Below are 22,500 nucleotides of genomic sequence, written 5' to 3'. Positions count from 1 at the left end.
AGGAGAAAATACATATTTAAAGATAGCTGGCTGATTCTGCAGTTATAATAATAATAATAATAATAATAATTATTATTATTATTATTATTATTATCTTTACCGACTGAACTGATGCTTTTATTCTGAATTAATCAGAAAAAAGGGCAGATCTCACCTTGGACCTGGTTTCCATTAAACTCCTTTAGAAGTCTTTTTTAAAGATTTTATTTTCTGGAGAAACTCCCAGTTCCACTCCGTCTCTCTCCACCGGGACCGGAGGACCGGAGTCGGAGCGGAGGATGAGCGGGCTGGAGGCGGACTTTGGCCGGCTGCTGCGGCTGAAGGATGAGCGGATCGGGCAGATGGAGCGGAGGCTGCGGGAGAAGGAGGAGGAGGCGCTGGAGCTGCGGAGGAAGCTGCACAAGTGTCAGTCGGTGTTGCGGGGCCGCGGCCTCTACAGCCCGGACTGCTGGCCGGACAGCCGGCGCACCCGGCGGGCAGCGGGGGTGTCCGCGGAGCCGGTGGAGGAGACGGAGCTGCGCAGGTTCTCGAAGACACACAGGTGAGGAAACACACCTGAAACCTGTTCATACAGATAAAGACGGAGCCGCAGACTGTTATTAGGCTGTAAAAAACAGAAAAATGGAAGAAATGAAAGTATTTGGTGCTGTTGCTCCCTGTTTCTCGCTTACACAGATTTCTGCATGCAGCCTGAACCCTCCCGGTATTATAACAAATGTAATATAAACAGATATGTGACAGACAGTTTCACACTCTGTCTGGGAGCCGAGCCTGTCCACACAAACAGAAGTCTCTGTGTCTGAAAAGGGTTTTATTCGCTTTACTCTATTTTCACTGTAAACGCTGAGTTTCTTTCCCTCAGAAGCTGCAGAGTTGTACTGACAGCGCGCAGCCAGCAGGGGGCGCCACCGGCCCGCAGCACGCACAGAGGTCCTCTGAAGGCTCCATGGCCTCCTGAAGCCATCAGAGGACCCCGGCCCTCAGCTCTGCTGTGAATGCTGACTGGGGGTCAGAGGTCAGGGGTCGAAGGACGGACTCAGAACAGAGACAGTAACCGGTGGCGTGGAGTCACGTGGCTTCATTTAAAGATGGCGCCCGCAGCAGAGGCGAGCCGCGGCCGCAGAGGTCTGCTGAGCTCGACCTGCTCCGCCGACGCTGACTCGAGTGACATCACTTGAGGACGTCTATCAGCCTCCGCTCGGCTCCCTCTGAGACTCCGAACGCTTCGTGCTACTCGTTGAGTCTCTTTTTACTCGTCTGCGTCTCTGCGGCCATTTTGCATCTCTTTTGTAGTCTTTTGCATCTCTTTTTTTGTAGTCAAAGAATCATTTCTACAAAACACAGTCACTGATTATCGCACTGTAGATCGACAAATCTATAAATCGGCTAATCGTTGCACCGTGTTGTGCAGCCCTGGCGCCGCACTTGCACTGTAACCTGACGCTGAGACCCGAATGTCCGAATTTGAATATTATTAATATTATTCATTATTTCGGTTCACAGACGGACACAGAAGCCGGTTTCGAGATGCAACGTCCAGCCTGAGTCTGATCCGTGATTTCTGTCGCCGTGAGATGATAAAATACTGAAATGAAATATAAGATGCAGATAAATGAAAGGGAAACGAACGAGAAAGCAACATCTTTTTCATATATCAGTTCATAATGAAGCCGCCATGTGCGGTCTGTCCACACCAGCAGGTTACATTCATCATGCACTGAGAGAGTAAGGAACCGGGGGGTCCATAGGGGCCCCGAGGCCCCCCCAGGGTCTACATCTGGCCCTGACACACAGATATTCACTCTGCACATATACTTCAATAAATGTCTGTTTTCGCTTTGTTGGACATGAAAAGGAAGCGGAGTCAGAAAAAGAAAAGAGAAGTTTCTGTCTCAGGAAAGATTTTCTAGTTTCTTGTTCAACAGATTTCACAAAAAACGAGATGATGATTAAGATGAAGAGCGGATAGATAACTGAGGAGGAGGAGGAGGAGGGGGAGGAAGAGGAGGAGGAGGAGGAGTCCCGTCCTCTCGGTTTCACTCCTCCGTTAAACCTCCTGCTGCTCCTCATTAAACTAATTAAACTAATGAAGGTGATTAAACCGGACCAGAGCTGCAGCTCCACATCCTCCCCGGACTCCCGGATCATTAAATCCATCTCCACAGGATCTGCAGGACTTGTTTTCTGCCGTTTATCTCTCCGGGTTTCCTGCGCCAGCGGATTCAGTTTCCAGCCTGAAACTCACACGCGAGCACGATTTTGGATTCATTTTCACTGGTTTCACATCGGGATCGCGTCCGAGCTCCTGGGCTCCGACTCCAGCATCAGACAGAGGAAAGTGCTGCGAGGTATTAAATTATTCTTTTGTCTCTGATTTGTTCTTGTTTCCTGTGTTTTTGTTTTGATGTTTCGGTCAATCGTCGCACTTTTCCTCATCACTTCGCCGCTCTGCGGATTTTTAAGACACGTTTTCTACTTTTCCTCCAGCACCTGACTGAGTCACGGTGATTCAGACCGGAGGATGTTTATAGGCTTTTTTTTTTCCGGATTTAAAATGTTTAACAGCTTCTGTTTTCTGCCTCTGAATATCTCTCACCTGGATTCTACTGGAGCTTTTCACTGCACTTTAATCCTCTTTAAGGAATAAATCCAACCTACAGAAAACCTCACTTAAACCAGGAACATTTTAATGTTATTTTTACAGTCTTGTTTTATTGTGTTGGAGTGAAAATCCCGGAACCTGTGGTTGTAGGTTTATTTTATCTCCCAGGACTCACTTTCAACTTCGTTTTACTCACTTTGCTTTCAAATTACTTTTCACATAATCGCACTGGAGACTGGAGGGAAATCTGCTGCTTCTGCTACATTTTTGTGTTGTTTTTTCCACATGATACATCTGCTCTAATCACATTTCCTGGAGGTGGTGAAAGGTTCCCCAGTTTCCCACTTCATCACCTTTTGTTTCAAATCAGAATTTCCTTCAGAGGAAGGAGGGAAGAACCCTGAGGACTGCTTATTTCCCATTTTTTCCCCCAGACCTTTTACAGTTTTAATTATTTTCTTTATCGTCATCTTTATTCTTGGAAGATGGAGCAGATAACTTGTACTTAAAATCCTCTGGTTCCTTAGAGTCCAACAGTAGGATGCGCCCTGGGGAACCTTGAAGTGCCTCAAAAACCCAAGGAACACTCTCAAAATGTTGTAGGGTCTGTGGAGTACCCAGGAGAACCCTTTTGGATCCTTAAAGCATCTATGACTATTGTTTAATAATATGAACAATCCTGCAGGAAACCGCTCTGAGACCCTCTAGGAAGAATCTGAAGGAACCCAGGAGGAGACTCTAAAGTGCCCAAAGAAACCCCAGAAGAACCCTAATTACCCTTAAGACTCACAAGAAAGCTTTGAGAAATGCCAGACATCCTAGAGGAATTTAGAAGAGCCCCTCTTAGAAACTGTAGAGGTACTCTGAAGACCCTGAGGAAATGGGGGGATTCTGAAAATCTGGAGAAACTCTGAAGTATCTCAAGGAACCCCAGAAGAAACCTAAGGCCCTTGAAGACTCTTTGGGGAGCTCTGAAGATTCCTGAGAGAATACGAACAGAACCTTGGAAACCCCTCTGAGAAACTCTACAGGGACTCTCAAGATCTAGAGGAAATCTTGGGGACTGCTGAGAATCTGAAGAAACCCAGGAGGTAAGTCTGAAGGACCCTTGAGATGCGTAAGAGAGCACAGAAGAATGTTCTAGAGGACTTCTGAAGAACCCCTCTGAGAAACTCCTTTGAGACCCACAGGAAATCTGGGGCCTGCTGAGAATCTGGCAAAACTCTCAAGTAGCCAGAGGAACCCCAGAAGACTCTAAGACCCCTATAAACTCTTTGAGAAGCTCTGAAGAATGCTATAAACCCCAGAGGAACCTTGAAGAACCCTTCTGAGAAACTCTAGTGGGACCCTCACGACCCTATAGAAATTCAGGGAGTGCTGTGAACCAGGAGGAAAAAGTGCCCTGAGGAACCACAGAAGAACTGTAATGTACCTGAAGACCCTTTAGGAATCGCTGAGGATTGCTATAGGTCTTAGAGGGACCCTGAGACTCCCCTAAGGAATCCTAGAGGGACATACAAGACCCTTGGAAAAGTAGGGGGTGGCTTAGTTCCTTGAGAAACCCAGAAAGTACCTTTTTTTTACAAATCCTAGAATTCACCAAGACTCAAGGAGCTGTTAAGGAATCTGAAGGAACCCTGAGGAACACTGACCCTAAGGAAGCTGAAGCCCCTGAGGATTCCAAGAGTTAAGTACTTTGAGGAACCCTATAGGGAGCCTCAAGATCCAGAGAAAATCTGGGGACCACAGAGGAACCCGAAACACTCTAGAGGAACCCCTAGAGAACCAATGGGCACCCTAAGGGACCTGCAGTATGCCCTGCAGGAAAAGATTGAGGAGCTGCGGCAGCGCGACACCCTGATCGATGAGCTGGAGCTGGAGCTGGATCAGAAGGATGAGCTGATCCAGCGGCTGCAGAACGAGCTGGACAAGTATCGGTCTGTGCTCCGGCCCGCCACCGCCCAGCAGGTCCAGGCCCAGCAGCAGGGCCTTGTCCTGCAGCCAGACCAGCACCGGAGCAAACGGCAGGCCATCTCCGCCGAGCCCACCGCCTGCAACATCAGCGACCTCAGCCACGTCACCCTGCCCTTTTACCCCAAGAGTCCACAGTAAGTCCACTTTGTGTGTGTTGTTGAAACTTAATGTGCTGTAAAGGGTCAGTTCACCCTCATTTTCAAAAACGTGTAGTTTTGGTTTATTTGTCCAGGTTTTGAGATCTGCCTCCACCCCAATACGTTAATCGACTGTAGATTGTGATAAATGCTTCCTCATTTTGTGGCAGCAGCACAGGCGGAGTGTCAGTCTGAGAAGTTTGTATAAAACGATGGAAAAATGAGTCAGATCCTTTTTGTATCAGGCTAACTGTTACAATGATAACACTGAGTTCACATTTAGACAAGAATGCTCCAGTGGCAGGAAATTATTGTCAAGTTTTGAGTTTATTTTGGGCGAGAAATTAAGAGTTTAGATTTCAAATATGTGGCCAGTTTATCAAAGATATGGCCTAATTGAAACGGCCTGCTCTCCCGAGGTGACCGGCTGGTCGGCGTCCATTTTGGGGACAACAATCTGATTTCAGCAGCCAGCGGCATGGTTTGACTTGGCCAAGAGTGTCAATGGAAAAGCCCTAATAGGCCCACTTTAAGGTTAACATCGTTATACCTCAGGACAGGTTTAAAAAAAAAAAAAAAAAATAGGGTTGTATCTACCTTAACTAATTACAGTGATTTAATGCACCACCCAGTTAGCATGGGGCGGCTGTGGATTAGAGCCATCAGCGTATGAATGTGTGTGAATGATGTAATATGAAGTGCTTTCAGTGGTCAGAAGGCTAGAAAGACAAGTACAGTCCATTTACACCAAGTGATCCCAATCGTACACACCTATAATGTTGTACGAGCCTTTTGTTGACATGACTGGTGACGAAGACACACCAACGGTTTGTTTTTTCCGTTTTATGCACTAAACTAAAACTACTTGTTTAAAGTTCAGGACAGCCCATCTTCATGATTAAACTAGAAGAGCGCACTCAGAGTGCAGATCTCCGCCAGGCCTGGTATCACCAAATGGCGAATGAATAACATGCCAGTGTTTTTAAGTAATTTTGCGTGTAATTTTTAAAGTCAACGTTGGCTTATTTTAACTTTGCATAATGTATTTAACATACGTAATGTAACTAAACTGACATAAGTAACGTACTTACGTTGAGAGGAGTGAGGAGTCGGCATTCAATAAAATAGGCTCTTCAAAAATCGGGAATCACCGCAACGACGAGAGCTCCTTGAGCATACGGTCATAAATGTGCTCAAAAAATAATTAGGCTGATGGGTCCAGTAGTATGCAAGATTAGCTGCGCACACACACGACCAAACGTATGATCCCCTTCAGGTTAAGACTAAGGACCAATCAATGACCGTTGGTAGGAGACACAAACTCGACTTAAACATATTGTCATTTCAAGTTGTTTAAATGAGAAAACCAGTGTTGTCATTTTGTCTGGAAAGTCTCTTGAGGAAAACCTTTACTCTCCTTCTTTAGTGGCTGGTTGTGTTTAGAGAAGAAGCAGACCGTCACAGTGAGCTGGATCTGGATGCCCACCAGGCTCTGCTCAGGAAACCCTTCTGTTCTCACGGAGATGTTTGAACTCAGCAGTCTGCTGTTGTGAAAGTCTGATTTTAAAAGCAGGCAGATGAGTGGAGGCCGCCAGCAGAGCTCCGGCAGGCCTCCGGGCGGATTAAAACTTTATTCAAACGTTAATGTTTCCCTGCTGAACAAAATGCTCCCATCCGTCCAGACTGCACAGGTGGGGGAGAAGGAAACCATTTATATCCTCTTAGAGTGAATATTTACATGTTGAACAGGGAGTTGTCCTCTCTCCTCAGCAGTGGTATCTCTCCAGTCTGATAGGTTTGGTTTTATTTGTTCAGGTGTTCAGATGTGAGATTTCTGTGCTGCTCACAGTTTTGAAAAATTACGTTATAAAACTCAACCGCAGTGTACTTTGTTACACTGGATAATCCACAGAACACACTGGAGATACTTTTTATTATCAGACCTTCTGACACGTTAACACTCACATGTCTGATTGTTCTGCCGCCTGTTTATTTGATCTTTTATTTACAGATTTGGTTCTTTGCTTCGTTGAGATTTATGTTGCCACGTAAGATTTTAACATGAAAAGCAAATGGAAGAAATCGCTTCAGTATTTCCAGGCACTCGCAGGAACTTGCTTAGAGTGGAACATAATTTGACCCTTTACCAACTGCCTAAATAATCATACAACAGTTATTGATCGCTAGACTTTCAATAAATTCAGTGTTCAGTAGTATACTTGTACCTGGATTATGTTAAACACATGTTGTTTGTTGAAAATGACCAAAGATCAAAACAAGCGTCTGATTTGTTGAGACATATATTACATATTCATGTAACTTTTAATATTATTCTGTAAAAGTTAACCAGCGGCTGGTAAAAGATTAAATGACATCTTACCTTTTTAAATGATCTCTCCCAGAAATGATGACTAACTGACCCTAATGTGCTTATTGGAATCCGCATCAATTTTAATGATCAAGTTGTTTTAAGTAGTTTATCAACAAAAGCCTCCAGCTTCTTCACGTGAGGATTTTCTAGTTGTTTTAGTCTTCTATGAAATATGATGGACATTTTTACTATTTTCTGACATTATACAGACCAAACGATAAACTGACTGATCGAGAAAATAACCATCAGTTTAATCGATAATGACAATAATCGTTAATTGCAGCCCTTTGTTGAAGCATTATTCAGTTTCATCATGTTTTCCTGATCTGTGCTGTCAGACACTTGTTGTTGTTTCATAATCTTTAACAAAGAAGTTTAATACAACAGCTGCATTTTAATATCCCACAAAAAATAGAAACATTTTAAATTGAATCATATTGTTGATCTTTAGTTTCTGTATCATCACCACAAGTGAAGTTTCAGTTAAATTACATTTTAAGTTTTTTATTTTTTGTTTAAAAATGTTTGCACGTATTTGCAATATCCGACCCTGAAAATGTTCCCGGCGGTGTTTTAGTCTTCAGCACAAACACACAGGTGTTCACGCGTAAAACCTCGCAGTGAGAGAGAGTCCAGGTTCAGGTCCAGGTTTTCAGTTTCCTGATGTGAGCAGCAGCAGCCGCTTGTCTCTGCTGCCCGACAGCTGCTGCTGTCACAGATCTTTATTTATACACACACATGAATATGAAAAAGTGTGTGTGGCAGTGCAGAGTGGGAGGGACACTGAGCCTGATGCCATGCAGGGATGGACGACTGCTTCAGACATCAAATAACATCAGTTTAAAATGTCTTCTCATTTCACTGCTGATTAAAAGTTTCAGCTGGCAGGAAAATTGGCAACTTCAGGAAGAATGTCATCTTCCTACATAGCCAGCTACTTGGCACCACTGTGTCCAAAACCATGCCCTTGTTGCCTCACTCACTACTTATATAACAGGCAATAATTCAGATTTCGAACACTTACTAATCATCGTCGTCGTGTCGTCACTGACAGCTGTAGAGTCACACAAAGGGATTGTGGGATCGGGGAAGTAGTGTACGTGCCATGGACGCTACTTTTTTAAGCATCTGTATAGAGCAGAAATTTCACGCTCAGAATTTGGACACTCAACTAAATAAAATGGCGGACAGTAAATATAGTGCAACATGTAGTAAACCGGGAGTGATTTTGGAGTCTACAGCCATGCTAGTAAGACTGTACTTTGAGGTAAATGTTAACATCAGCTTGCTAACATGCTCACAATGACAGGAGGTATAATGTTCACCATGTTCACCATCTTAGTTTAGCTTGTTAGCATGCTAACATTAGCTGGTTAGCAGTAAACACAGTGCAGCTGAGGCTGATGGGAGCGCCATCAGCTCTGCAGGTGTTTGCTCAGAAACCAAAGTGTTGGACACGTTAACATGTCGACCTGATGGTGGCGCTAGATGGAAAGTCAGAGGATCAGCAGAGTTATTACAGTTCATCCTGAGGGGAGCATGAACGATGGAGCACGTCTCATCACAGTCCAGCAGCTGCTGGTGTTTCAGTCTGGACTGCAAAGCCGCTTGGCTAAAAGAAAATATCGACAGGTGTGGGTGAGACGCTTGCAGCTGTACATCTTGTAAGTTGCAGGAAATATCGACACATTTCTTCTGTCAACATGAAAACATTAACTGCTTTTAACAATCTCTACCGCAGCTTCTGTATCGACTGAACGGAGAACGTTAGTGACTGAGTGGAAACACCACAAATTTGGAAAATAAAAGTCTAAATATCTTAAAGAGTTGCCTGTCTGAGGTGTAAAAGTTACGTTAAGGATAAAACCTGAAACAAGCAGCAAGTCAAGTTTTCTTTTCACGATTTTCTGAAATTTAAAATCTGGATGGAAACTTGGCGACTGCTGATTGGTTAGAATAAAATATAATACAGGAGATTTCATTAAGACTAGAGGCCTCAGTCTGACAGCACCTTAAGCATCTTTCTGTCTAACATTTGTAAAGTGTGCTGTAAATAAACACTGCAGCCTTCAGGGGCCACTATATATAACTTTCTCTATAAGAATGACATTTGTTTTTACATTTGAGTCATGTCAGATACAGTGAAACTGCAGGTAGGCAGAAAAATGTTAGTTGGGATTGAACCCTGAGACGCTGACTTGACAGTACGGCCTCTGTGGCTCCCACACGTTGAATGAACCGTGATGTACCTGTTCAGTGTGTACCTGTGCAGCAGGTGGTCCTCCTCCCAAACTCTGCTTCAGTTTGTTCCGACGTCACTGGACTCGCTCGGTCTGAAGAACATCGTTTCGTTTTGTAATGACGGCTCCTCTCTAACAGTTTCTCATGTTGCTAAAACAGTGAAAGTAGCTGAGAAAGTTGTTTAAAAGTTACGGTCAGATCCTTTTCTAACAGGCTACAGCGGTGTGCAAGTGTTTACCTTCCTGATTTCTTATTTTTTGCATGTTTGTCACTTAAATGTTTCAGATCATCAAACAAATTTAAATATTAGTCAAAGATAACACAAGTAAACACAAAATGCAGTTTTTAAATGAAGGTTGTTATTATTAAGGGAAAACAAAATCCAAACCTACATGGCCCACGGGGAGTTTTGGCCCACTCATCTTTGCAGAATTGCTGTAATTCAGCCACATTGGAGGGTTTTCGAGCATGAACTGCCTTTTTAAGGTCATGCCACAGCATCTCAATAGGATTCAGGTCAGGACTTTGACTAGGCCGCTCCAAAGTCTTCATTTTGTGTTTACTTGTGTTATCTTTGACTAATATTTAAATTTGTTTGATGATCTGAAACATTTAAGTGTGACAAACATGCAAAAAAATAAGAAATCAGGAAGGGGGCAAACACTTTTGCACACCACTGCTACATGTTAGCATGTTACAATGCTAACATGTGAAATGTCATCGGACAGCTAAACCCAACTATTATTATTATTTCACCAAGTTAAGTGTTGAGTTTTTTTTAGTTGAGAAATTAACCGTGTAAGAATTTAGTTTGTGCTGGCGATGACATCACTATTGTAGCGACGTTGTTTCCACTTGTAGCAATAATGTTTCTCCTCTTACTGATGATGTTTCTACTCGTAACAGTTTCATTTGTACTTGTAGTGATATTTCAAACGTTAGTTGATACATTTGGACTAATTATGTTTGTCTGCGTTGATGCCGTTTCTGCTTATTTTAATCCGCCACGAGTCCTACTTCTAGTAAGTAAGTGAAACGCTGGAGTGCTGCTTTGTGTGAATTAGCCCTTTGCTAGCATCCATTTCCCAGAGCTCAGTATAATACAATGTGTTTCTCTGTCTGTCCATGCCAGCAATAACAACCGCTGTGTTGGTTTTTAATCTGCGTGGTTCGCACACACACACACACACACACACACACACACACAGACACACACACACACACAGACAGCTGACAGGGTTTCATTTACCATCCCACCGCTTCTGGCTGTCAGCATCCTGCAGTGTGTGTGTGTGTGTGTGTGTGTGTGTGTGCGTGTTATTTTAAAACCTAAATAAAAGTATTACAGTAGAGTGTGTGTGGGCTGTGGACACCCACCAGCTCTCCTGCTGTCTGCAGTAACACTTCATAAGCATTTCCAGCTCGCACAGCAGACGCGTTAACGATCAGCTGAGGCTCAGCTGTCACAGATGTGCTGCAGAGGGAGGACTCTTATTCTGAAACTGATGAGGTCCTGACTGTCACACTGAGAAGGTTTCCATCAAACATCATCCATATCCTGAACCGCAGGAAACTGAAGCGGGAACTTTTCTTCACGTAGTTATAATGTTTGTAGTTGTAGTTCAAAGGCTTGACCTGGCTTAGAGGACGTTGCTACTCGCCTGAATCACTTCTCTACTGTGATGACGCTGCAGTCAGCGTCTCTTCTCACCTGCAGTAATGAGGTCTTTCTCGTGGTGGTGGTAAAGATGTTCCTACATGTTGACACTACAAGTCTACATTAATCAGCATTTTTTAGAATTTCAGTTTATTTAGTTTGTTCGGGTTTTTTAAACGCGGTTTGATGGAAACTTTTACTTTTTACTCTTTTATGTATCAGCCTCCTTTTCTCTTCGACCTGTAAATCTTCCTGTTGTGTTTCTGCAGTTATTCTTCCCTTTTTATTTTTCTTTCTTCTGCAGTAATAACACAAAGGTGTACTTCATCACCCCCTCCGTCCAGTCACAGTGTGTCTTCACTGAAGTTGGTTTCCTCCAGAGTCCAATTTACATGCAGATACTGAAGCCGACTGAAATATTTCTTCCTCCGCAGATTCACCGAAATAAAACCCAGCTCTAACAGATCCTCTCGGCGCTCGTATCATGCACTGGAAGAAATAAAACTCTGTCTGTTCCTAGGCGGACCTTTAGCTGTCTCTTTTTCTGTCTTTACGACAGAGTTATAAGCCGGCGTTTCCGGCGGCACTTTACGGCCTCGGAGAGAAATGGCGACTGCCTCGGTGCAAACATTTCCCACAAAACTAATATTTCAACTGTGAATTTCATTTGGGAAGTTTGAGACGGGAGAGCGCTGCGGCGACGCTGCAGGGAGGATGTTCCCACCAGAGAAAGAAGTGTGAATGATGTCATGAAAGACGTCAGCGTACACACATCACACCGCCGAGCCTGACGTCCAAACCAACGATAAACTCCTTTTGGACGATCAGTTATAGATATACAACCGCCTTAGGGACAATAAATAAACCGTCTGTGGACGGCGCGACGGTGCAGCAAGCATCATTAGGCTACAGAAATTAAGTAACCCGCCGCTTCTTATAGAAATAACAGCAGAGTAAAACATCACCAAGGCAACACAGAGATGTATGAACGATAAGAAAAGGTATGTGGAAGCAGTGAGTTCGAACAGAAACTGTTTCCAGACCTGCTGAACCCGCCGACGCTCCGCAGCAGCGTCTGAAACTCGAACCGATCCAGTCGACAGCTGCGACTGTCGGCTTCGTCTCTTTCAGTCCGTTTCAATTAAAAAGTGCTTTATTGAGCTGACAGGAAGGAAACCTTCGGCTGTGCTGTAAGACCCTTCTCTCTCTCTGAGCCGACCACGGCTGACTCGCCCCGCTGCTTTTCATTTGTCCACGTTTGAAGGAGGAAGGAGCTGCTCCTCTTCCTCCTCAGATATTTGAGATATCTGACGGCAGGGTGTTCCTGTGTGGCACCAGCTGCTGAGAGAAGACGTCATTATAACACAGTAATGGAGAATTTACATTCATTTCCAACAATCAAGCTCTTTCAGATCTAATGAGAGTTTGATCAGGTGAGCTCAGACTGAACCTGCAGTTATTTAAAACGGGCGTTCAGGTGAACGGTCCCAGTTCAGCACTGACTCAGTCCTCTTGTCCTCCGTCTCCTCCGCAGTCCGGAGAAGCTGCAGCTTCCAGCTTCCTTTGAACCTCATACTGAAGATCCGGCCTTTCTGTCGGTCTGCTTTTATGAAAAATGATCTGACATCTTTGTTGAGAGGCTTTTAACGAACACCATTTCCCATAAGCCCACAGCCGCTCTCGGGTTAAAGGCCTCGGGTGGCGAGAGAAACGTCCGTCAGTCATCGATCGAACTGTCGGCTGCCATCGACCAGAAGCTGCGACAAACTCGTCTGCCTCAGGTTCTTCATCATCAGACGGATACGAGTCATCAGCTCGTTACACTGCTGACTGAGAGCAGGTGGAGTTCGTTTAGTGCTCATTCAGGAGCGATCAGCCATTACTGCACACACACACACACACACGCATGCACACACACATGCACACACATGCACACACACATGCATGCACACACATGCACACGCACGCACGCACGCACACGCACACACACACACACACATATACACGCACACGCACATTCATGGTTCACCTGAGGACTAAAACACTGAATTCGACTCTTTCTGTCTCTGTGTGTGTGTGTGTGTGTGTGTGTGTGTGTGTGTGTATATATATATATATATGTGTGTGTGTGTGTGTGTCTATGTATATATATGTGTGTGTGTGTGTGTGTGTGTGTGGACATGTATTACTCATTTTGTGGGGACATAAATCTGTTGACACAGTCACATCATTGTTCCTTTTGGGGACAAAACAAGTAAAGCCTTGAACGTCAGCGTGAAGACTTTAAGGACATGAATGTGTCCACGTAATGTCCTCTGAAGTGTTGGAAACACGACTGCGTGTGTGTGTTTCAGTGCGTCATTAGCTGTGTGTCTGAGGAAAGTCAAGTTTCTACATTTCTATGTATCATATTATTGTATCATTATTGTACAGTGTGTGTATTTTACATGTACTGCAAAAACACACACACACACATATATATATATATATATATATATATATATATATATATATATATATATATATATATATATATATATATATATACATATATTGATAATTCATACTTGATAATTCATACTTGACATTATGTATTTTATACATCAGTTGGACTCTAAGAAGTGACTTTACTGCTTCAGTAAGGATGTGGAGTCGTACTACTGAATTATTATTTCAATATTTCTGCACAAAATAATCATTTTAATAAGTTTAAAAACATTTAGTGTGACTGAGACGCTTTAAAGCCGATAACCTCGAGCTGCGTCCGACTCCCTGAACTTCCCCCGGGTCTGCTTTTTATCTTGTTGCATGACTTCCCTTCTTCAGGACAGGAGTAAAAAACAGTCAGGGTCCATCCTGCAGCCAATCAGGTTCCAGTATTTCATGTGTCACTGCTCACCGGAGGCTTTAGATCCCTGAGTTTAGCCTGTAAGGCAGAGCCTCCTTCCAGGCTGTGCAAGGCTTCCAGCAGTCGAGTTAATGTGAGGGTATGAATGACTCTCCTCTCCTCTCCTCTCCTCTCTCCTTGTCTCCTCTCCTTGTCTCCTCTCTCCTTGTCTCCTCTCTCCTTGTCTCCTCTCCTTGTCTCCTCTCCTCGTCTCCTCTCCTCGTCTCCTCCTCTCCTCCTGTCTCCTCTCCTCGTCTCTCCTCCTCTCCTCTCCTCCTCTCTCCTCTCCTCTCTCCTCTCCTCTCCTCTCCTCTCTCCTCCTCCTCTCTTGTCTCCTCTCTCTCGCCTCCTCTCTCTCCTCGTCTCTCTCTCCTTGTCTCCTCTCTCCTTGTCTCCTCTCCTCCTCTCCTTGTCTCCTCTCTCCTTGTCTCCTCTCCTCCTCTCCTTGTCTCCTCTCCTCCTCTCCTTGTCTCCTCTCCTCGTCTCCTCTCCTCGTCTCCTCTCCTCTCTCCTTGTCTCCTCTCCTCCTCTCCTTGTCTCTCTCTCCTCTCCTCTCTCTCTCTCCTCTCCTTGTCTCCTCCTCCTCTCCTTGTCTCCTCTCCTCGTCTCCTCTCCTCGTCTCCTCTCTCCTTGTCTCCTCTCCTCGTCTCCTCTCTCCTTGTCTCCTCTCCTCCTCTCCTCGTCTCCTCTCTCCTTGTCTCCTCTCCTCGTCTCCTCTCCTCTCTCCTCTCTCCTTGTCTCCTCTCCTCCTCTCCTCCTCTCCTCTCCTCGTCTCCTCTCTCCTTGTCTCCTCTCCTCGTCTCCTCTCCTTGTCTCCTCTCCTCGTCTCCTCTCCTCTCTCCTCTCTCCTTGTCTCTCTCTCCTCTCTCCTCTCCTCCTCTCCTCTCCTCGTCTCCTCCTCTCCTCGTCTCCTCTCCTCGTCTCCTCTCCTCTCTCCTCTCCTCTCCTCTCTCTCTCCTTGTCTCCTCTCTCTCTCCCTCTCTCCTCTCCTCTCTCCTCTCCTTCTCTCCTCTCCTCCTCTCCTGTCTCCTCTCCTTGTCTCCTCCTCTCTCCTCTCCTCTCCTCTCTCCTTGTCTCCTCTCTCCTCTCCTTGTCTCCTCTCCTCTCTCCTCTCCTTGTCTCCTCTCCTCCTCTCCTTGTCTCCTCTCCTTGTCTCCTCTCCTTGTCTCCTCTCCTCTCTCCTCTCCTTGTCTCCTCTCCTCTCTCCTCTCTCCTCTCCTCTCTCTCTCCTCTCTCCTTGTCTCCTCCTCTCAGGTCGAAGGACATGATAAAGGAGGCCATCTTGGATAATGACTTCATGAAGAACCTGGAGCTGTCTCAGATCCAGGAGATCGTGGACTGCATGTACCCGGTGGATTACGGGAAAGACGCCTGCATCATCGAAGAGGGCGACGTGGGCTCTCTGGTCTACGTGATGGAAGGTGAGGAGACAAAAACACCGGTCACGTGACCTGTCACATGATCTGTTAACTGTTGATAAGAGACACAAGCTGCTGTTAAAGAAGCGACGCCAAACTGGGTCTTTGTGCAGAGTTTGGAGGGTCTTCGTCTTCACGGGGACCCGGTCTGGAGGGTTTTTGACTCAGACTTGGCTTTCTGACTTGGACTTGGGGATTTTCTGACCTGAGACAAGTCCCGGAGTCATCGGCCTTCAGGGCTGTTTGTCTCGAGAGACGCGTGTCCCCGACCGGTCGATGTCGGGACGGCGTCTTCAGCGTTAGCGCTCGTTTCCTCGTTTCCTGTTAGTCGACGTGTGGAACCGGACGTGCTGCGGCCGAACCGACTGCTGTCAGTCTGTAACGTGTTTTCATCTTCCAGTTTCCTCGAGACAAGTTCGCGTCTGACTGATGACTTCTCGGGAGAGTCACTCTGAAAGGCTTGTGAATGTGGTGGAAATGGAGACAAAGCTGCACACGCCGCCCTCGCATCCTGGCTTTAGAGCGAGGAAGGGAAGCGACCTGGAAACTGGTTAAAGTTCTGCGGCGGCTCTGAGCTTTGTGACATTTCCGGCAGAAACAGACAGAAGCGCGAGAAGTTTCCGCAGAAGCTTCCCGGAGCTCCGCTCGACCTTTCCGACGGACTTTCTCGGCCTTCGGGAGCGCGTCAGACTCGCGGTGTGTTGCGTAACGTGCCAGGACGCCTGAAGGCTGCTGAACGCTCACCTCCACTCAAACGCAGTCGCGCTCTTCACTCTGAGTTCACGTCACCCGCAGGTTCCGCCAGCTCGACTCAGCTGAGCCCGGTTTGCCGCCGTCAGCTGGAAGCAACCGGCGCCGGCCGCCGGGATGATCTGCGGCCAAGCGGACGCTGCCGCGCCGGTTGCCATGGAAACCGGGCACTCATTGATTAAAAGTTTTAATACCGACCGACAACAGAGAACTCTCTTTTTATCTGTGAAACAGCAGCAGCTGTCTGCTGGTTGCCATGACTACCAATTAATGTGAGTCGAAATAACCCCGGCTACACAACACTGTGTGTGTGTGTGTGTGTTTTATAAGTGACACTCATGTTCCTGTGCATCTTTATTGAAAGCAGCGTGGCGCTCAGGGTTTTGCTGGAGGACACTTCGACAGGAGGAGCCGGGGATCGAACCTCCGACCCTGAAGCCGCCTCGTCAGACTGGAGTCCTTCGCTGTTCCCTCTGAGCTCCGCTGTGGTATTTATAGCTGTGTCGGAGGTCACCGTGTTGCATAAGAAGCCCGTTCAGTAACGCAGTCCTTCCACTTCAAACACAGGTTGATGTTTGTGTTTCACCAACAGCTGAGCTGTGAAATCACCTCATCATTCATTCAGCTTTTACTTTATATTGTATATCGAGGCAGGTTTGCTCAGGTTAAGACATAAAATAAGAAATAAAAGCTCCTAAAAGTGTTTTCGAGAGGACCTTCACACGTGCCCACGGTCGGACTGTCGTGTTGCATTTTCCAGGACATTTAAAAATCTTTTTGTCTCAGAGTTTCTGGACTCTCAGCGGCTCGACAACAATCCTCCAGATGGCCGATCCTCCGTGCCGGTGGGTGGCAGCGAGCGGTGTGAACCAACTGATGACATTTATATCTAAGTAAAAGCTGCTGGGCCCATTACACTACAGGCTGAGTTTAAGAGCGAGTCCTCACGATCTGAGAAATATGTTTTTATCAGATTTTATACAAAAGGGATGTGAACTAACGAGCAAACTGATGTTAAAATAACTCGTTTTTGAATGGAGTCTGGTGTAGGCAGGCGAGGCTCAGACAGGCAGATTGTTTGTACAACTGATAAGCGTGTGTGTGTGTGTGGCTGTGTGTGTGTGACAGTAGTGTTTCACTCTGGTTTAGTGTTTCAAAGTACTTGAGTAAATGTACTTAGTTACTTTCCACCGCTGCAGCTGCTTTATGAAAGTGTCGTCACCTTGAACTGAACAGCCACGTGCAGGCAGCCAATCACAGAGAGGCTTACGTGCGGCCTCCAGCTGCTTGTTTTCCACGTGAAACGCGTCTTCCTCGGCTGTAAATATCTGTTAATGTCCCAAAAGTGTCAAAACGTTGGATTGAAGTTGTGAATTCGAAGGTTTGTCCTCGTCGAACAGCCGCGGTGACGGCGGCGAGCGTTAAAAATAACCTGCAGGCGGTTTAAAGGTTCGACTGAGGGAGAAATCTGTTTCTGGACCCGAGAGGAGAAGAACAAAGCACTCATGTTGGGATGATTTGATCAACATCCAGAGAGTGTGTGTGTGTGTGTGTGTGTGTGTGTGCGTGTGTGTGTTGGGGGGGCGCAGATGGTGGCTAAATATAACGACTTCTATCACAGGAAGAGGAAGTGATCCCTAAAAACAGACCGTGACGAAGACTGATAGATTGTGTGTGTGTGTTATAAATCTCACTGATTCTGTGTTTGGAGGAAGAAACAGATGCAGCAGCTTTGTCTCATTATGTAAAAGACAGGAGACACACACACACGCACACACACACACACACAGCTCTCTGGTGGATGTGGTTGGCATGGCAACTTGTTGGATGACCATATTTGGCTTTTAAAAATCTTTTCACAGTTTGGAAATTTAGAGTCAGTTTATAATGGAAGGAATAAAAAAGAGAAGAAGAAAGCAGAGAAAAGAGGGAAGGATGTGAGAGGAGGAGGAGGAGGAGGAGGGAGGAAGCAGAAGCTGCTGGATTACACTACAGGCTGAATTTAAGAGCGAGTCCTCAGTCTGAGAAATATCTGTCAGATTTCTCACAAAACAGATGTAGGCTAACTAGCAAATGAATGTTTAAATGACTTGTTTTTGAATGGAGTCTGGTGTGGACAGGCAGGGTTCAGACAGACGGACTGTGTGTGCGTGTGTGTGTGTGTGTGTTTATTACCATACAAAGCATTTGAACCTCTCCAGTTTGAGAGCAAATCCAATATTCATTTCCAAAAATACGTCTGCACACACACACACACACACACGCACACTGCTGACTTTGTACCTACGTGTGTGTGTGTGTGTGTGTGTGTGTGTGTGTGTGCATCCGCCCACACATGATTGTCCACATTCATACATTATGTACAACACTGATTCTCTGTTTCCTGTTTGTCTGCAGCTTCGATCTTCTGAACAACATGTTGAGAATCTGAAATATTCCCACGTTTCCTTCTGGATTTGTTTGTTTGACGGACCGGGCAGCGCTCTCAGCTGGAAGCTCCTCTCTGTAGTCCTGAGCAGGAAACGGAGAACAACATCTCTGTTGAGAAAGTTAACACTGCAGTGTAGTAACACAGTTACAGGGACGTAATCCCTGAACACCAGCAGACTGACTGGCTTGATTTTAGGCCTGATTCCAGTTTAAGATCCGTAACGCTGCAGCTCTGATGGACTTGTCGTCCTCCCGTTACCTGAGCCGGTGATCGGAGATCCCTTTGTACGGAAAACCAGCTTCTGCTTCTGAATGGCGTTGCAGTGACGGCAGCTTGACCAGCGTCTGTTTGTAAAGTGTCGTTTGTCCAGCTTGTAACCAGCTTTTGCACAACCTTCATATAAATGAGTTGTGTGCAGAAACAAAATATAACAAGAAGTACTCCAAATTAAACAACAAAATATGTAGTTTGTAATTAAATTTGTAATAACTGAACGACGTAGAAGCGTTTCCTGTTACGGATCACTGCTGGAACATTCGCGATGGACAGAAATCGCTGCAGCAGAACAGAGATATCCTCTTTTTTTATTCCACTCGTTCTTCGCTGTCAAAGCCTGGCGCCTACATTACCCACAGTGCACCTCTTCCTCCAACAGCTGGGTGGGAGACCGTGGCGTGATGCTAGTAGCGGCTAATGTAGCCTGCAGCAGAGATGAGGTCCTTTAGCACGTTACTCAGATCTGAACGTTAACGCACACGTTTGGACATCTTTGGGTTTTATTTTCGCACACTGAACAGATTCTTTAGACCGAACAATTAAACGATCAACATTTTGCTCATTCCATCCTCTTCATTTTAAACTCTTTAAGCTGAAATCTTCACTTCAAAACATTTTTCATTGTACATTTCTATTTATTATTTATTTGTATAACTCGTGTTATGCGCAACGCAAATTCCTCGTTTGTAAAAACCATCTTGAACCTTTCGCGTGACTGAAGCTCAGACGTTCCTTTTGTTCGGATCTCGTCGTTCGTTTGGTGTGTCTTCCTTCCTGCCGCCGGCCTGTCGGAGCGACCGGAAGCTCTCCAGCTGCTTTAATGAGTTCACGAGCAGTCGAGTGGATGCAGATTAAGTTTTTTTTAAGTGCTTCTGCGTCTCAGTTTACAGCAACAAAGGCAGAAATCGGTGCAGCTGGAGGAGGTCTCGCTCTGATCTGCTGTTTGTCATCATTACCCTCAAATGAAGCCAGCGCTCCCAGTTCAGACTGACTCTTGAATACCCTGCAGGGACTTTCAGAGAGTCTGATTATATCATTTCATCACTTCCAGACCCACCGGTGCCTCTGATTAAACACTGACTGTAACAACAGTCTTCGTCCGTCCGTCCGCTGGTTCTTCTCTTCTGCGAGGGGAAGTTTCGAAGGCATCTTTCCAAACTCCACCAGCTGCTTCTGTGACACTGATGGTGTCCTGGAAAGGTGAAGCACAGGACTTTCTATGTTTCTGAGGGTCTGGCTTGTTCTGCTGCTTCTCCTCAGACACCAGACTCTTTATATTTAGCCAGCTGTGGTTCAGACTGAAATATTTAAACAGCCATAAAGTGGATTGGCACAACATTTAGTTCATGGTTCATGCTCCCCTCAGGATGAACTGTAATAACTCTGCTGATCCTCTGACTTTCCATCTAGCGCCACCATCAGGTCGACATGTTAACGCGTCCGACACTTTGGTTTCTGAGCAAACACCTGCAGAGCTGCTGACGCTCCCATCAGCCTCAGCTGCACTGTGTGTTCACTGCTGACTAGCTAATGTTAGCATGCTAACACGCTAAGCTAACATGGTGAACATTATAGCTGCTAAACATCAGCACGTTAGCGTCGACTTAGGTATTTTATTTTGTCACGTGCTTGTGCTTCAATCTTTTTCTTGTCTATTGATATTTTAGTTTTCATAAATACTCAACATTATTTTGTGTGTAAGAGAAAGGAACATTTAGATTTCTAATATGTGGTCAGTGTTTTAAAACGATGCCTGTTTTGATTGTGATGCGACGCCTCCGTGTGATCTCAGCAGCTCTTTGGTCTCTTCCAGCTGCCTCTGAAGTCTCCGTAGCGTTTTGATATGAGAGAGAATTCCTTTTGGAAGAGAAGTTTTGATCTTAGATATGAAATATAATATTTGTGGAAGCCTGATTAGTTTGTCTGTGAAGTGAAGCTTCGTGTTTTAATTGGACAGCAGTCTGTCGCTTCAACAGACAGATGAAGCAGCAGTGTTACAGATGTGTGTCATGACAAACAGCACAGTAAACAGTGCGTCTGTTCGACGTACCTCGTACCTGCCTCCTGTGACCGTCTGCTGTTTCATTAGTGGCAGTTTTAAAAGATCTCTCTCTCTCTCTCTCTCTCTCTCTCTCTCTGTGGTAGTCGGTCGCCCACGCTGTTCCCTCAGCTGTTCTGTCACTCTCCGTCCACCTTCTCTGAGAAATCAGAAACACGGTTTCTTGAGTTTGACCTGTGATTCCTCCTCGAATGTGTCAGAGCGTTGTATGATTAAACCCCCCAGCCTCAGACGTGTTGGGAGATTACGGCTGATTTGAACCGCTCGGTGTGTGTTTACATGCACTCGTGCTGGTGTGGAGGTAATTCAGCAGCAAGCGTGTGTGTGTGTTATCCATCACATCAGACTGAACCAGAGAGGAGAGGAAGGTTCACACACGATATGTTGTTCTTCTTTGTTTAATTAGTGTACTTCCTGTGCAACACGCACTACTATTTCCTGAATTATTAGTATTATTAATTTAGCCTGCAGATACCCATTTGTTCAATCAATTAATCTGCCCATTCTTTTCTAGATAAATTGATCGTTTAGTCTATAATTTGTCAAAAAATAATGAAAAATGTCCAGCACCACGGACAGAGACATAATGTATAACCTGCTGGACTTCAGCACCACGGACAGAGACACTAAACACACATACTGTATATACACAATGACGTTCCCATCAGCCTCAGCTGCACTGCGTTTGCTGCTAATCAGCTAATGGTAGCATGCTAACGCGCTATGCTAATTTGTCATTTTGTCCCGTCATTAATGTCATGAACAATGTAAAAAGTGTTTTCTGAACAGCATGACAGCGAGTGTGACTGTGATCAGATCTTCAGCAGCTGGAAGATTTTCACTGCGAAGCGTCTGAAGTAACTGCCTGTTTGAGTCTGCTGTGTTACCTAATGATCATTACAATCTGTAGTTACAACAGCAGAAACTGTGTTTATCTCGGCTTTCTACATAGTGATCCCCACCATCTGCTGTGTGTGTGTGTGTGTGTGTGTGTGTGTGTGTGTGTGTTGCATAGCACAGACTGATGATGATTTTCAATAATAATGCTGATTTATTTATTTATTTTAAATTTGAAATGTACTTTCATTTTTAAAAACAAAAGAGCAAATCGACCACATGGAGACACTCTCCATGTTATGCTAATAACAGTTGACTAAATGAGTAAATAACGTCAGTTAGCTTAGCATAATCAGATATTTCCCTCTCATTATAAACTGTATGAATGCTGCTAACTCTGAAACACAGATTTCTGCGTGTCTGCAGACAGAAATAAAGCAAATACATTTACACAGATTTATCTTTTAGCCTCTAAAACTGTGATGTTTGGAAGTTATGCTAGCTCGTGATGCTGCAGTGACTTCCTGTTTACGTGGTTGATTGCTCCTGATTGGACGGCGCTACAGATGTTTCCTAGCAACAGATTAAAACATCACTGAAGTCTTTACTCGCTGAGGCGTTTCTTAAGTTTTAATGGTGCAACCTGATTTAGTGAATCCCTGTTTGAAACTAGTCGTTACTGAGAACTCGTTAAGTATTTCTGAAGCGCTGCTGCAGCTCAGAGTCCTCCGAAGTATAACTGAAACGTTCTGGTTTGTAACACACAATGTAAAACAAGGCAGAACCAAGAACCAAGAGCTTTCTGGTTCTTACAGGTTACAGCTCGTTACGTTCCTGTGGTGGAAAAGAGCCACGATACT

General features: G+C 45.2%; 2 protein-coding genes across 6 annotated transcripts in view; both read left to right on the top strand.

The window, feature by feature from the left end:
• Positions 1-22,500, top strand: part of LOC122867428 (microfibril-associated glycoprotein 4-like) — a 439,962-nt gene that overhangs the window by 208,193 nt on the left and 209,269 nt on the right. The window lies entirely within an intron of this gene.
• The window catches only part of prkg1b (protein kinase cGMP-dependent 1b), a 49,712-nt gene continuing 27,317 nt past the window's right edge, over positions 106-22,500 (top strand). For 2 of the 5 annotated variants that reach the window (XR_006375913.1, XM_044178184.1), the window contains exons 1-2: positions 2,019-4,710; positions 15,124-15,290. Coding sequence is in view for 4 of the 5 variants with exons in the window: in XM_044178184.1 (XP_044034119.1) it covers positions 4,391-4,710; positions 15,124-15,290 (487 nt within the window). In the remaining variant the exon portion in view is untranslated. Of the gene's footprint in view, positions 542-2,018; positions 4,711-15,123; positions 15,291-22,500 lie in introns of those variants that run through there. The other 3 variants (XM_044178185.1, XM_044178186.1, XM_044178187.1) reach the window with 3 other exon arrangements.

Source organism: Siniperca chuatsi, linkage group LG20 (genome assembly GCF_020085105.1).
Source record: "Siniperca chuatsi isolate FFG_IHB_CAS linkage group LG20, ASM2008510v1, whole genome shotgun sequence".
Classification (NCBI taxonomy): Eukaryota; Metazoa; Chordata; class Actinopteri; order Centrarchiformes; family Sinipercidae; genus Siniperca; species Siniperca chuatsi.
This window is presented reverse-complemented; position numbering and strand designations above follow the sequence as displayed.